Genomic DNA, 17,144 nt, shown 5'->3' with positions numbered 1-17,144 from the left:
ATCTTGTGAGGAATTGGCTCTGGATACTCTTACTGGGCTGGAGGGTAGGGACCTGAGCCACTGGGCTTGACTGTGTCATTGACGATGAAGCAGAGAAGTGAAACAACTCTTTTACCAAGTATCAGAATACCCTGGGATTTTCTATAGAACATGGCTTTAGGGAATTTTTAATAGAAACATTATTTTCTAAACAAAGCCGTGATTTCAAGACAAAACCAGTTCAATCATTCATCTACCAACTATTTACAGAGCTCTTACCACTTGCCAGGTAGTGTGCTCGACTCTGTAGCTAACAAAGATCAGCCCCTGCCCTTGAGATCCTGCTTGGTTTTGGGAAAACCTCCTACCCAAATACCGTCTGCGTGCTGGCCGTGCTCTTGGCACCACTGCTGGATCTAGCTCCCTGCCTGTTGGCTGCCCCACCTCAGTAAATCATGAAGCTTTTGACCTGTTTAGCTCCCTGGGCTTGGTCAGCTTTGGCCCCTAAGATTCTGAATTCTTAAATCTATCTGTGTTTGTGAATGGCTCTGACGTAGTGTTCATAAAAATCCCACTTGCCTTGCATGTCTTTTTCTTTTCTTTCTTTTTTTGAGGGAGGAGATGGTGGCGGAACAACAGTGTTGAAGAAGAGAGCCTGAGCCCTCCTGCCCTGGGCTGCTGTGGTCCTTCCCATTCTGATGGGACACATGCAGTTCACCAGAGCCTCCCTCTCCCTTTACTGCTAACATTTACTAAACATTTATCAAATAGGTTTGGGGGTTACAAATATGATCTTCAGTGATGGGACTGTTTTATATTTGAACTTAAACTGTTTTTGAGATGATCGAACACCTGATCTGGGTTGAAGCCCCCTCAGTGAACCTCCTGGGGGGTTGCTGCAGAGCACGAGGCTTGGGTTCCGGGTCCATCTTTGAGGGTTGCCTTGGTTGCATTGAATTGCTTTCTGTTCCAACACCTGTCTGGCTCCAGAGAACCAGGTGACCCTAGCAATGCTGAGCTGTTTGACTTCCTCTCCAGGACCCTTACCAAGGCACCATCGTGCTGGCTACTGTTAAAGGTGATGTACACGACATAGGCAAGAACATAGTTGGAGTGGTTCTTGGCTGCAATAATTTCAGGTAAATTAGGACCCACCTTTCTTACCTGAGCCCCTTTCTTATTTAAAGTAAAAGCATTAACAGGTGATTCATCTTTGGGTGGGGAGGGCAGGGTAGAGCTGTGGATGTTAGAGGTGGTTTTTCTTTTTCTTTACATGTTTTTGAATTTTCTACATTGAACATACCTTTTCAAATGAAGTAATTTAGTAATTATTTAATGGTGTACATTCAGTAAGGACAAAAAAGAATAGAAAACAGTATTCAAGCAGGGTCAAACAGCCCAGAGGCTTCTGGGGAATTGACTTCAGGCCAGAGGCTCAAACATTGGACCCCACCCCATGGCCGTATTTCCTTTTTACTCTCAATAAGCTGCCAGATTTTAAAGCCAAGATCTTATTAAGACCTTGGCTAAATGGAGTTTTATAAGAAGGTTTTGACCATTCTTTTTCCTTGCTTAGAAGAGAACCATGCATACCTCTTAGTATTGATGAAGCTAGTTTTTGAATGCTGTATACAAGTAAAATCCCTTTCTTATATCTCTCATTATAGTTGAATAATTATTTAGCGCCAATTTATTTCTGTGTGAGAGCTTATGACCCACAGTAAGAGCATGTTTTGCTCAGATTTCAACATATTCTTTGTAATGAAAAGCCTGATATAACTAATGTCTTCTCTGGCCCGTATCCAGCCAACGGTCCTTTTGAGGCGTGGACTTCTTTCCATGTGCTGTTTTCGCTGTAGAGAGGAGAAACAACTGCAGCAGGGCCCCCTTGGGGTTAGGGTTAGACAGTTCCCACTGTCAGATAACCATTACCCTCTAAACCCCCTCCCAGCTTTCAAACTCTTCATCCATGTCTGCGTTCAAGGCTAATTAAATGCAGCTAAGGAAGGTTGGAGATGAAGGAGCGTTGGCAGAGTGGCACCTTCTTCCTCTGACTGTCTTCACAGGCCCTTCTGTTTGGCTGCCTGTTCACTATCAAAAGATGGAGCATTTTCTCCTTGTCCTGGAAATAAGGAATATTGTTCTTGGAATACATTTATTATTTTTTAAAGATAAATATACCAGAGAGACAATGAGGTTGTTACAGTAAGATTTTTACCTATAGAATAAGTATTTGGATGAGGAATAAATATTTGATAAGGTGTTGGCTTCCTAAAATCTCTTGACATTTCTACTGTTGTCTCATCTTTTCAAATCCTATGCTGTTGATTTCTGTTTGCATTCATCTCAATTAGTTCAAATTCATTTCAGCTAATAAATGTTTATAGATCATCTACTATATACCATGAATTGTATCAGAGACAGCCAGATGATTTAATTGACTTTTCTCCATTCAGAAACTTTACTGTTTGTCAGGCTAAAAAGCCAGGTACATATTCAGTAGTGATAATAGGACAAAAATTAGTGATAATAGGACAAAAACTACTGAAAAAAGGCAATTTGTAAGCAAGCTCCCTAAAGCAATTCTTGAGATATCATTGTCTGTGTTTATCCTTTTGTATTATGAAAAATGGATAAGTAGCTGAGAGAATCATACCAGTAATGTTTCTTCCTCCAGTAAAGGCATTTTAAGAGGCCAGGGAGAACTGTGGCATTTTTCCAGGGTGCTACTGGAGCCCGATGTCATCAGTGAAAGCGACTTATTAAACCCGAACGCTTTCCTCCAGCACACCCATCTCCTCTGGCTTGTATGCTGGAGGATCGCTTATTTTTTGCTGGCTTCCCAGGTGACATAGTGGTAAAGAATCTGCCTGCCAATACAGGAGACACAAGAGACCTGGGTTCAATCCCTGGGTCAGGAAGATCCCCTGGTGTAGGAAATGGCAACCCACTCTAGTATTCTTGCTTACAGAATTCCATCACCAGAGGAGCCTGGTGGGCTACTGTCCGTGGGTTTGCAAAGAGTCAGACGTGAGTGAGCACTCACATAATAATGGCAGCTGGAGAAACACCTTCTGATGAAACTTTATTCTTTTTGTAAAAAATAGTGAACATGCAAACCTTTTTTCTTTGGGCTCAAATACCCCTTTGGGTCTTGTGTCTCATAATACATGGACTCTCGACACTGATGGGTTTAATGTTATCATGTCAGGTAGTAGACAGATGCCCCTGAGATAGGCCTTGTGCAGTGAAATGTACACTTTGACTACGTATCCATGCTGCAGGCTAATGCCTGGGTGAATCACCCAGCTAGTTGAGTGAGTCTAGCAAACCATCTAGTACCAGATGCTAATACAGCTTTTTCATTCCCAGCTCTTCGTCACTGGTCAGTAAATCTCATGAAATGCTAAGAGTTCTTTGTGGGGAAAAAAGAAGTAAAAAGGACTCAAAGTGATAGTTCTGTCTAGACAGAAAAGGCACATTTTTTTATCGGGATGATGCAATAGAATTTGCAGATTTGAGAATTTGAATAGATCTGGGGATATGTCCACCTTAGGTATTAGAGTTTACTAATACCTAACATTTATTCACCACTTCACAATTTATATAGTGCTGCTTTTATATAACTGATTTTTCCTTTTTTCCCCCTTTGTATTCTTTTCCTGATTTCTTTCTTTTTCTTTTTTTCCTGTCCTTCATTCTTTTTTTCTTTTTATGGTTTTGATCCTGCTTTGCCTGCCTCAATTATTGTACTTCTCATTTTATACAACTAGCAAGTGGCAGGCCATCCTCAGGGCTTCTGAGTCCAAAAGTCAGGATTCTCTATTGTGTCAGTTTAGCTTTCAATATTTATTCCAGTTTTAAGCAACTTTAACTGTAATGTCTAATATTAATATTCCAGTTTAATTCCTCTTTAGAAATAATTTAGAATATTTAAACATTTTGATCAGATATTTGATTACATTAAAGTTGAGTTTAGAATACTCTAATAATTATTATATAAAAAGACAAATGTAGACTTTTCCCATTTAACATAATGCACAGTTTAATTGGATAAGAAAAAATAGGATGTAATAACAAAATTTAAAATTAAATATCATACATCTAGTACTTTTAAAAATATGGATCCGGTGAAACAGATAATGAGATGTATTTTCGTGTTAATCAGTGGTTCTTAATATAAATGTCTAGGATGGGTAAATAATACATGGTTAAGAAGGGAACTTTAAAACTGTATAATGCTAGAGTTTTCAGCTAAGTGAGGAAAAGGAGTGTATTTAAGTCAAGGGCACACTAATCTAATCTTTCCTAGCACCTTATAGGTTCTCTTGATAATTATTTGGATGCTTTTAACTGGTGTGTGTGTGTGCTTTTGGAGCTTAATTGAAATAGAATTGACATACCACATTGTGTAAGCTTAAGGTGTAAAACGTTGATTTAATTTGCAGTACTATCACCACATAGTGTTAGCTAACCCATCACATAATTACCATTTCTTATTTGTGGTGAGAATATTTAAAATACACTTTCTTAACACTCTCATAGCATGCAGTGTTGTTAACTCTGTTCAGAGTGCTGTGTATTAGATCCCTAGAACTTAGTCATCTTCCAGCTGGAAGTTCGTACCCTTGACCAACATCTCCCCATTTTCCCCACACTACAGCCCCTAGAAACACCTCTTCTACTCTGTTTCTCTGCATTCAGCTTTTTAGACTCTCCATATAAGCCTGTCATACAGTATTTTTCTTTCACTGTATGTCTTATTATCTCAGCATAATGCCTTCAGGGTCCATCCATTGTTTCAGTGGAAAGATTTCTTTCTTTCTTATGGCTTCTTAATGGTTTCATTGTATGCATATATCACATCTTTATCCATTTATCTGTTGACACGCAGCTTAACCACACGTTGGAAATCTTGGTTGGGACTGCAAACTGGTACAGTACTCCCATCTAGTGGTGGTACGTGTGAATTGCAGGATCAGAAGACACTGCCACCTTCAACTTCACTAAACGGATGTGAGGCACCCTAAGAAAAATTAGTTTTATTTTACTTTGTAATTCTTTCTGGAGAGTAAAAGGGGCTTTATATATTACAAGATTTATTTTCAAAATTTTATATATCCTTAAATAGTTTTGGATGCCTTTGCTAAGGCATTTGGTGCAGCTTACATTTTGTCTGAATTAGAAGCCCAAATTAAATGCTTGTGTTTACAGCTCTGTTATAATCACTTTAGAATGATGATTGTAAAATTTTAAAATTTCCATAGCATTCATTTTTATTTTCTTTAATCTCTCATGAGGCAAAATAAAAGAATGTGTATAAGAAGAGGCTTACAGACATGGGGTATAGCTCAGAGTGCAGAAGGGAAATCAAGAGAAAGCCAAGGGAGGTGTAGAGGTATGCAGGGGAAGCAGGGAGTTGTAGTAAAGGGGAGAGAAAAATGGGGAGGGGTGGTGGGAAGGATGGCGGCAGGCAGGGATGGGATTGATCCAGGCTTCGGATCCTTTCCTTAAGCCAGAGTTCCCCAGGGCCAGTTGTTCATGATTCTAGACCTTCGTTGTGCTAGTCTCTACTGGATGGCCCTCTTCTTTCCTTCACCTGGCTAATACTTGCTCAAGATTCAGGCGATAGTACCCTCCTGGAATCCTTCTAAAACTGTTGTCCATGTATAATGGCCTCTCACAGCACACTGTAAAGGCCTCCTGCCTGGCACTTACCACACTGTATTCTAATTCAGAACTTTCCAGCAGTTTCTTAACTCACATGTGCCCAGAAACACATCCCCTTCTTTCTCCAGGGTGTGACTGAGGACAGCCCCAGGCCTAGGTTGGTTGACCCTGGTGGCAAGTAGCCTCCTTCCTGTATCCCAGTGCCATAAGTACTATTTTCTATGCATGGAAAACATGATAAAGTGCTCCTCTAAGCAGTGATATCTTTGACTGTTTCCCAACAAAACTTGTTAAAGCAGTCTAATAAGTTGGAAGTTGAACTCGTCATACTCTAGGCCCCTAGTTCATTGTTTCCAGACCTCTTCTTAACCTCCCTAACGGCTGGTCATCTCTCTTGCTGATTGCTCCTTCTCTGTGTGACCCCCGCTAAAGGGGAATACTTCAGGGCTTAACCCTGGGACCTCTTCTCTGTCTGTCCTCACTGCTTCTCAGACTTCAGTGCACTTTCTGACCACCTGGGGATCTTAATAAGTCAGATCTGATGAAAATAGATCTGGACAGACAGGCTTAGATCATCTCATTCAGTCTCATGAATTTTTTTTTTTCTATTCCTCTCCTCTGTCATCTCCTCTCCCCTTCCCCTCCTCGTCCCACTCTCCCCTCAACCCCTTCTCTCCAACCCCTACCCACTTTTGGCAATTCATTTTTCTAAATATTTTACACATGGTCTCAGAACTTCTTAATGCCATGTAATATGCCAACAAGTCCCAGGTTTTATCTCCAGCTTGGATTGCTCACCTGGACTGCAGGCTTACAGATCCAGATGACTACCTGAGAACTCCATTTAGATTTCTTAAAAAAACTTAATATTTTGAAATTTTAAATAATCACCATTAAGATGCCCTCTTCTCCCTCTCTGAGCTCACTCCCTACAGCTTTCTCCTTCCTCCATTTCTGTCTGACCACAAGGTCTTCTTACTTTTCCTCCAACAAAGCAAGCAGGCACACGATGTTCCTGAAAGATAGAGTGCCTGAAACAAGAAAAAGGATTGAGAGTGAGATGATTCTTACCATCACACTGATGAGTTGTAATTCTTAAAATACAACATACAATGTTGAAAGCATCATCTTTGAAATCCATACCTCTTTGTCTTGATGTAAAAGCAATATGCTCTTTCATTTAGTGTTATAGGCTGTATTTAGTCATAGTTCAACAAATCCAGTTACCGGACTGTGTGCAATGTGCTAAAGAGAAAGAAAGGGGCCACCTCACCCCCGTTATAACGTGCAGTGCCCCATCATCAACCTCTGTGGCGTGTTTTCTAGTGGATTAGTGCTAACAGACCTGAAAAGAGTCATCATTGATTTGAAATTGTCCACTTTCTGAGGATTCTCTTTGTGCTAGTTTTTTTTTTTTTTTTTAAGAAATTTAAGTACTATGATAACAAGCTAAAAAATCCAACTTAAATATAAACAGGTATATAATGAGAAGCAACGCTCCTTCCTGCCCTTGGTGTTCAACACCCACTGTTAACAGCTGCTATGATGTCAGGTAGTGGTTCTTAAGCATTGCTTTTTTTTTTTTAACTTATAATCATTTTGTCTGTTTAGTTATTTAGGAATTGTTGACATGAGGAAACAAAAGAAAATGTGCACTGTAATTTTTAAAACATCTTTTTAACCAATGCTCATGATGAAATTACATTGTCAAAATGATAGACCTCCTTGGTGCTCTCTAAATCTAGAATAGAGGAGTAGTTTATAGAACATTTTCCAAGGCTAGAATCCCGTTTTCTCTGAGATCCAGGAAGCCGTCTCCGTCCTGAGTCACAGCTCCGTGGAGTCGCTCTGTCCAAGGGCGCGCTCCAGGCTTCCTCCGCCCAGTCCCACGCTCCTTGCGTGCCCACTGTGGTCTGCTCTCCCTTGGAGCCTTGCTCGTCTCTCGTGGTTGCTGTCCTTTCATTCCTTCTCCCTCTCCTTTGACTAATGGGAGATTGCCTTCTCATCAGCTTTCATGTGCAGGAACTGATCTCTTCCTCCTCATCTTGCTTGTTGGCTCCCATGTAGGGTATACTGTTCAGTAGATGCTTATGGAGTGAACTTCTCTGATGTCTTTATTGGCCTCCATGGCTAAGAAGACGAGTTTTCGTGTCAGACCCTGGTTCAGATCCCAGCTCCACTACTAGATAGTTGTCTGGCTGGAGAAGATGCTTAACTTCCGGGCACATGATTTTCTGGACCCTCCCTTATTAAAAATGTAAAAATCATCTTTTCAAAAATTAAAAAAAAGAGTATTCTTTGGTAAAACCTACCTCAAAATAAAATTTAAAATAGGAATCAAACATCATAAAAATGTTTATATTGTTTAATGCAATAATCCCATTTATAACAGTCCATCTAATGTATATATTTGGATAAATACATGAAATAAATATATGAAAACAATCCCCCCGACCCCGAAAAAAAGACACAGGCCCCCATGATCGTGCTTCCACGTACAGTTCCTGTGAGGGTTAAACAAGATTGTTTATATAGAAGGCTTAGCATAGTGGAAATATCCCAGGTGTCCATGACAGATGAATGAATAAACATCTGGCACATTCATATAATGAAATATTATTCAGCCTTAAAAAGGAATGAAGTTCTGACTTAGGCTACAGTGGGGGAGGAACCCTAAAGATGTTAGGCTAAGTGAAATTAGCCAGACCCAGAAGGACAAATGATGTATGATGCCACTTGTAGAAATATCCAGACAAGGCAAAATCATAGAGATAGAAGGCAGAGTAAAGGTTACTTGTTGCTTAGGGATTATAAAGTTTCTGTTTGGGGCAATGAAATATATAGTAGTGATGGTTACACAACATTGTGACTGACCCTCAACTGTACACTTAAAAATGGTTAAAATGGCATGTTATGTATTATATATATTTTACTAGGGCTTAGAAAATAATGTTCTCTACCAAAGGCTACCTTAAACGGGTGAATTAGATGTTCTGTGGATTGTGTCAGCGAAGGTCCTTAAAAAAGCTCCGTGTAGCCCCTGCCCACGGTCGGTTCCTAATCAATGGCAGTCATCACTGAGTCGGTTGTCAATGTTCAGTGAGCTTTGCAGTGTGATTCCAGTTTACATGAGAGCAGTGTTCAATGGTTAAATAAAAATGTTCTTTTAGCTTTTTTGATAATCAATGGGATCTCATTAATCATCTCACATCTTGTTTCTGTACCCCAGAGTTATTGATTTAGGAGTCATGACTCCATGTGACAAGATACTGAAGGCTGCTCTAGACCACAAAGCAGGTACTGTGCAACTGGGTTCCTGGGCATTTCAGGAAATTGCGTTCTCCCAGTGTCCGTCAGCGAAGGGCGATGCCCCCGCCATGGGGGTTACTGGGCCACGCAGACACTCAGCGGACAGCTCCTGCCTGGAGGGTTCTGTCACTGCCATTTATAAAGGGGACTAAAGGAGTGAATAGGTAACCGTGAAACTCCTTTATAGGTCCGAGGAAGGGGTATGGGGACAGGCTTCTTAGAACAATTTGTATTAGATTTTGTTTTTGTCTGTGTGTATTTGTTCTTATATTTCTTCTGACACTGTGACATATCCCATCTGAGAAATCATGAACTAACAGTTTCGTGGCTTTTCCTAAAATGGTGGCAAGCAGATTATTGCAACTTGAAGTTGCAAATCACATTTGCTACCAAAAGCAAACAGTAAATTGAAAACCCCCAGTCAGAAAAGAAGTCTCAAAATTATTAATAGAAATTGGGAATTTATCTTCTGGCTTGTGGTCTTTATTACAGAGTTTTGAAAATGAGTCTTCATACTTTTTCTCTTTTTCTCGCATCCTCCTTTTCATTGTTCTTTTTTTCCTTTTTTTAAATAATAGATATAATTGGCCTGTCAGGACTCATCACTCCTTCCCTGGATGAAATGATTTTTGTTGCTAAGGAAATGGAGAGACTAGCTATAAAGATCCCGCTGTTGATTGGAGGAGCTACCACTTCCAGGTGAGTCCTGCTAATGAGCTTCATGCCTCCCTGAAATTTTCATAGATGCTAGTATTTAAAATCAGTGATAAAACCTGAGGTTTTTCCTACACATAGCACCTTGGCTCCTAATTATATAAATACACGAACTTTCCAGTCTTCGTGCCACAAGAGCCAGAATAATTTGGGGGCCTGCTGCAGGAAACTCCTCCATCAGTGCCACCCCCACACCTGTTTTTGGATTCCTTTGGCCTGTAACCCTCTTTCCCTTAATCCTCTCACCTCCTGTTCAGTTCCTGAGACTTCTAACGAGTACCTGAGTGAAGATGTGTGTTTTAGCACAACAGCATTGCTTGAATTTTAGCCCACTCTCTGTCTTGAAGCAGGTGTCTGAGTAATGATAAGCTCTATTGAAGAAACTCTGACCTTGTAATAGTTGAGATAGAAAGCTGACTGAGAGAAAACGAATCAGAGGATCACTTTGGGAAGTTGTTTCTGAAAAGGAGACCTTTTGGGAACCTTTGGGTCAAATAATTTAAAGAAGAGAAAGTTCAAACTTGGTCACACGATCATTATTTATTTTGTCAGATATCTCCTGGGGTCATGATCATAATAATAGTTGGTGAGAGGTATGTTAATTAGAGGTAGTAGATTTTTTATGACACATTCCTTATGCCCCATATAGCTCATTTTGGCAGGGAGCAGTGCCCAGGTAGAGCATTGGTCCTGGTGGTCGCACAAGCATGCAGTTTGTTTCTGATACAAAATACAGTAGATGGCCAGGCCAAAGCTATTCAGAGTTCCTTTCACACTAGAAACAACTGTATGTTAAGCCACTTGTAGTAGTTAGGAATCTCCAAACAGGATGTATGTCTGTACATGGGGCATGGGGGGAGGGAGACAGAAATTGATTTTAAGGAACTGTCTCATGTGATTCTGGAAGCAAGAACGACTGAAATCTGCAGAGAAGGTGGGCATACTGGAGGCCTGGCAAGAGTTGCTGTTGAATCTTGAGTCCAAAGGCAGTCTGAAGGAAGAAGGCCTTCTTCCTCTGGGAAACCCCAGTCTTTTCTCTTTGTTGTTGTTGCTCACTTGCTCAGTCATATCTGATTCTTTGTGACCCCATGGACTGCAGCACACCAGGCTTCCCTGTCCATTACCATCTCCCGGAGCTTGCGCAAACTCATGTCCATTAAGTCGGTGATGCCATCCTACCAACTCATTCTCTGTCTTCCCCTTCTCCTCCTGCCTTCAGTCTTTCCCAGCATCAGGCTCGTTACCAGTGAGTCGGCTCTTCCCATCAGGTGACCAACGTACTGGAGCTTCAGTCCTTCCAGTGAATATTCAGGACTGATTTCCTTTAGGATTGACTGTTTTGATCTCCTTGCAGTCCAAGGGACTCTAAAGAGTCACCTTCAATACCACAGTTTGAAAGCATCGATTCTTTGGTGCTCAGCCTTTATGGTCCAACTCTCACATCCATACATCACTATTGGAAAAACCATAGCTTTGACTGTGCAGACTTTTGTTGGCAAAGTAATGTTTCTGCTTTTTAATATGCTGTCTAGGTTGGTCATAACTTTTCTTCCAAGGAGAAAGCATCTTTTAATTTCATGGCCACAGTCACTGTCTGCAGTGATTTTGGAGCCCAAGAAAATAAAGTCTTTGACTGTTTCTATTGTTTCCCCATCTATTTGCCATGAAGTGATGGGACCAGATGCCCTGATCTTAGTTTTTTTGAATGTTGAGTTTTAAGCTAGCTTTTTCACTCTCCTCTTTCACCTTCATCAAGAGGCTCTTTAGTTCCTCTTCACTTTCTTCCGTAAGGGTGCATATCTGAGGTTTTCGATATTTCTCCTGGCAGTGTTGATTCCACCTTGTACTTCATCCAGTCCAGCATTTTGCATGATGTACTCTGCATATAAGTTAAATAAAGAGGGTGACAATATACAGCCTTCTCTTAAGGTCTTCAATTGATTAGATGAGGCCTACTCATATTCTGGAGGACAGTCTGCTTTACTCAGAGCCTACTGATATAAGTGTTAATCACATCTGAAAAATGTCCTCACAGAAACATCTAGATTGTTGTTTGACCAAAAACTGGGTACCATGGCCTTGCCAAATTGGCACATAAAATTGACCATCCTCCCACTTATAATCTGAACAGAACATTTTCATGAGTGGTTACAGTGTTCTATCTCCACTAATTGCTTCTCATACTTGGAGAACTCAGTAGTGTGGCTGTTATTGCTCACGTTAGAAAACTGGCTTTGTTTTTCCACGAAGAACTTAACCTGCTAGGATTATGTGACAGATTGTTCTCCAGGACTATGACTATCTGTCAGTATCTGGGATTTCAATGAGCATAGTTTGGGTAATTGAATGATTATAGTGGGAATATTCATTAGCTTAGTAAAGAGAATAGTAAGAGAATCTACCGATTATTGTCAACATGAAAGACCTTTTAAAATCAGAGTTGTAAAATAGGAATAAAGAAATATTTAAATGAGCAGATGTAATAAAATGCATTATGAGTTGTGTGAATGTGATGCTAGTTTCCAAATAAGAAAGATTTTATGGGGACTCTACACTTGGAAGTTCAGTATCAGGAAACCACATCCTGCTGCTTGTTCAAGCTGGAGCATCGCTGATGTTTAGTCTCTGAGTTGTGTGCAGCTCTTTTGTCACCCCACGGACTGTAGCCTGCCAGGCCTCTCTGTCCGTGGGATTTCCCAGGCAAGAATACTGCAGTGGGCTGCCATTTTCTTCTCCAGGTGATTTTCCTGACCCAGGGATCTTCTCCTGCATTGGCAGGCAGGTTCTTTGCCACTGAGCCACCAGAAAAACCCAAGTTGGAACATTACCAATAGTTAATTTTATTATATCTCTCACCAAGTAAGAGCCACAGATTAAAGAGGTTCCTTAAGAAATGATCGGAAGTAACATGACTAGCCTCTCAAGATGTATCATTGGTAACATTAGCCATAAATGACTCTAAACAGTTATAACCTGGTATGCCAAGTAATCAATTAGATCAGTAATGACCAACAGTCTTCATGCTCTTATAGAAGATCTGTTCTCTTCATCTGGAAAACTGAAGGTTCCTCCCAGGAGACAGACATCTGGTTCCCATGATCTCCCAGGTCTCTTTAACTCCGATATTCTGTTTTTCGATGAGTTTTTCTGGTTCTCTTCTCTTTCTTGCCGGTTACACTTTCTGAAAAATTATTTAGAAAATAAAAGCCAGTAGTCGTGCTTCCAGGCAACCATGTCTTTCTCCAGTTTTGCCTGCATTTCAGCTTTGTATAAGTGGATTCCACTGATACTATTTATACTTAATCTACTGTGTATATTCTTCTGTGTCCAGCTCAACATTATGTCTTTAAGCCCCAACTCATTGTTACAGTAGTCGGGGTTTTTTTTGTTTTGTTTTCCACTTTGTGATAAAATATTGAATTGTATAATGCCCTCTGGTTTATTTATCCATGCTGCTGTTGTGGGCATTTGGGGTTTTTCCAGTTTGGGGGTGTTAACGTGGAATGCTGCTATAAATGTATATCTTCCCTAAAGCAGACTTGCTGGGTCACAGAAGATACGTATGGTCATCTGCATTCCATGGACAGAGGAGCCTAGTGTACTACAGTTCACAGGGTCACAAAAGTCAGACACAACTTAGTGACTATACGGCAACAACATCTGCATTAGATATTTATTGCAGGGTCTTTTTCCAAAGTGATTGTACTAATTTATACTCCCACCAGCAATTATGAGGTTTCTAGTTATTCTACACCTTTTTCAGTGTTTGCCATTTTAGTATGTATGCAATAGTATCTTAATAAGATCTTCATTTATATTTCTCTGCTGACTAATGATATTCAGTACATTTTCATATGTATATTGACAGTTTGGATATACTTTTTGAATTTTTTCTTTTTAAATTAGTTATTTCACCATTTTTCTTACTAATTTGTATGCATTCTTTATTCACATTGGATGCAGCTCTTTCTCAGAAAGTGTTAGTCTCTCAGTGATGTCTGACTCTCTGCAACCCCATGGACTGTAGCCCGCCAAGCTTCTCTGTCCACGGAATTCTCCAGGCAAGAATACTGGAGTTGGTAGCCATTCCCTTTTCTAAGGGTTCTTCCTGACCCAGGGATCAAATCCTAGTCTCCTGCATTGCAGGCAGATTCTTTACTGTCTGAGCCACCAGGGAAGCCCCTATCAGAGAGAGAGATATATATATATATATGGCAACAGATTCTTCCAATATGGCTTACATTTTATTTTCTTAGCGGTATTTTCAGTAACAGAAGTTCTTCATGTTCATGAAGTCTGATTTATGGATCTCTTCCTTTATGGTTAGTGCTTTTTGCATCTGTGTAAGAAGCCATCTACTCCAGGAGAGTCAGCTTTGCTAGAACGCATTCAGGAGTTTGAATGTCTCAGAAGCCATCTGAGAACCCTTATCATCACCTCCTACAGACCTGTCGAGGGAGGGCTTAGCAGTGGCCCAGTTCTTTCCTTTACTAACTCCTTTTTGAGCAGATGGAGGCTCAGGACTTCCAAGTTCTCGTGAAAGCAGATTTCTGAGGGGAATAGAAGCATGGCTTTTCCAGACTTCAGGGGCCTGCAGTAGGTAGCATGAGAGAATTAGAACTGTTCCCCCAGACACTTGAAATGAGGCTTGAGGATGGATCCTTGGAGAAGCTGAAAGGGTTATACAGATTGGGATCATTTGTGGCTAGAAATGTGCTTGGATTGGCCCTTTTAAACCTGCAGCAATAAGAGAATAGAAAACTGAACAGTTTCTCTGGCTCTTTTAGCTACAGAACTTCTCAAGGGCAAAAGTCTGGCAGTTAGCTCTCAATTTTTTAACTGGTTTAAAGCCAATAGCTGCAAAATGTCTTTTTCAATTATCTTTTGTGTAATTTAACTTGGAGAATTCAACAGGAAGTCACATTGCTCAAAGCGGGAGGTAATTTTCTGAGTTTTGCTTTGTTTTTTTAAATTGCTCCAAAGTATGGTGCTGAATCACATAACTGATAATATTTTCCTCTGTGTAGGATTTTATGGAATGAATTTTATATGCTAATCTCACTCCTGATTCTATCTTAATTTTCCTGAAATTTATTTTCCATTTTCTTTCATTTTTCTCATCACATTTTAAGTTTTGGTCATGCTGCATTTATGTAAAACACTAATTCTGGGATAGGATAGGACATGAAATAGATGTTTGGAGTATGTGTTCTTTTTCAGAATGTGAAAGAGTTTCTTCTTATGCGCTCTTAGATCAACTCCAGCCTGCAGCTGGGGGTGACTTTGTGCCAGCAGTTCCACAGGCTCAGGGAAGACCTCCGTATTAGACACCCAACCACTTAGCACAAATGAAACAATCCACACTGGTAGCAAGGCGGGAGACCTTGGGCTAGGGCTGACACTGCCATAGTTAGTCGGTCACTATGGGAGGTGACTGATTAAATCCTAGAGGTTGACTAGTGATTTAGCAGAGATGCATTTGAGACTCAGCTTCAGCCTCTACCCTTTTGCTCTGGGTATGTAGGAAGGAGAGGAGAGATTCCAGTGTTTTGTATTTTTTCAAACTTCAGAAAGAAGTATTCTTCTACCTGGAGAAGTTTGCATAAATGGAAGCTTAGAAAAAAAGTGGAATCAATGTCAAACCAGAAGCACTCTTTTTTTAAAAATTAGTTAATTTATTTTAATTGGAGGCTAATTACTTTACAATATTGTAGGTTTTGCCATACATTGACATGAATCAGCCATGGGTATACACGTGTCCCCCATCCTGAACCCCCCTCCCACCTCCCTCCCCACCCCATCCCTCAGGGTTGTCCAAATGCACCGGCTTTGAGTGCCCTGTTTCATGCCTTGAACTTGGACTGGGATCTATTTCACATATGGTAATATACATGTTTCAGTGCTATTTTCTCAAAGCATCCCACCCTCACCTTCTCCCACAGAGTCCAAAAGTCTGTTCTTTACATCTGTGTCTCTTTTGCTGTCTCTTATATAGGGTCATCGTTACCATCTCTCTGAATTCCATATATATGTGTTAATATACTGTATTAGTGTTTTTCTTTCTGGCTTACTTCACTTTGTATAATCGGCCTCATTAGAACTGATTCAAATGTGTTCTTTTTAATAGCTGAGTAATATTCCATTGTGTATATGTAGCACAGCTTTCTTATCCATTCGTCTGCTGATGGACATCTAGGTTGCTTCCATGTCCTAGCTCTTGTAAACAGTGCTGCAATGAACATTGGGGGTACACCTATCTCTTTCAATTCTGGTTTCCTCTGTGTTTATGCCCAGCAGTGGGATTGCTGGGTTGTATGGCAATTTTATTTACAGTTTTTTAAGGAATCTCCACACTGTTCTCCATAGTGGCTGTACTAGTTTGCATTCCCACCAACAGTATAAGAGGGTTCCCTTTTCTCCACACCCTTTCCAGCATTTATTGTTGATAGCTGGACAAACTCAAACTTCATGCCTGTGCTCATCCATCTTGGGTAGTTTTTATGTTGGAAAGGAGCACTTTGACTTGTTTTGTTTTTTTAAATCATGAAATCCATCCATTTTTTTCTCAGCGCCCTTTTCTAGACCATCAAATAGACAATGACCAGAATTGCACTGAGAAACCTTGGATACTTACTAAATATCAAGTATGTTGATTTAAACATTTCAGTTTTTACCAACTAGCTTTAAAAGAAATGTCACTGAAATCACATCAGGCCTAAAATATTGTTTCCTGGGGGAGCTTCATGGAGGAAAAGGATGTAGGTATATTTGTGTGTTTCAAGTTGCTGGGGAAGCATCTGAGGAAGAGGAAGCATATAGTCTTGACTTGTGTTCTGTTTTGAAGCTGGAAGCAAATCCTTCTTTATAACTTTTCCTCCTGTTTGAAAATCTTCCCCACCTCATAGACTACCCAGGGTAACTTCAGAATCTTTGGTCTCCAAGCACACAGTAGGCACAGATGGTCGTGAGGAGTCCGTGGGGTTCGTTAGGCTGCTCCAGGGCTGCTGCGGTGCGGTGCCCCCTGCTGGTGGCCATGCCAGCCTCCCAGTTCAGAGGGCACCTTCTGTGCTAGCTGGTCTAGGCCTGAACTTCCATCTCAGAGCCCAGTTCTGGTGGCTTATGGCTTTTGTCCTTTGCTTTCTATTTCTGTAGAGAAATATGCTGAGAAAGAGGACAGGTGAAATGTTAGAGGTTTTGTCTGTCTCATTGTGAATGAGTTTTTAGAGTCTTTCCTTAGAAGCCTATTAAAAACACACTCAGATATTACACCTTTAATTTTTTTATTTTTATTTTTTTGGTTTTCAAAAATTGCCTCAGTAATTCACACTTATTATATGTCAAACAATTCAGAACATGTCAAACAATTCAGAAAGTAAACTTTTGTCTCTTCCTTCCCAGATTCAGCCCCAGTTCTAATCTCCATGTAACCAGTGCTGACATTTTGCTATCTGTCTTTGCTTTTTCTATTATAC

The 17,144-nt window shown here is 40.4% G+C and overlaps 1 protein-coding gene across 2 annotated transcripts in view; it reads left to right on the top strand.

The window, feature by feature from the left end:
- LOC120865405 (methionine synthase-like) overlaps positions 1-17,144 on the top strand; it is a 124,200-nt gene that overhangs the window by 83,999 nt on the left and 23,057 nt on the right. For both annotated transcript variants that reach the window (XM_040242682.1, XM_040242683.1), the window contains 3 exons: positions 1,018-1,118; positions 8,879-8,946; positions 9,537-9,657. In XM_040242682.1, the coding sequence (XP_040098616.1) occupies positions 1,018-1,118; positions 8,879-8,946; positions 9,537-9,657 (290 nt within the window). The remainder of the gene's footprint in view (positions 1-1,017; positions 1,119-8,878; positions 8,947-9,536; positions 9,658-17,144) is intronic.

The sequence above is a fragment of the Oryx dammah genome, unplaced genomic scaffold (assembly GCF_014754425.2).
Source record: "Oryx dammah isolate SB20612 unplaced genomic scaffold, SCBI_Odam_1.1 HiC_scaffold_6, whole genome shotgun sequence".
NCBI lineage: Eukaryota > Metazoa > Chordata > Mammalia > Artiodactyla > Bovidae > Oryx > Oryx dammah.
Note: the sequence above shows the minus strand (reverse complement) of the source record. Positions and strands in the feature narration are given on the sequence as shown.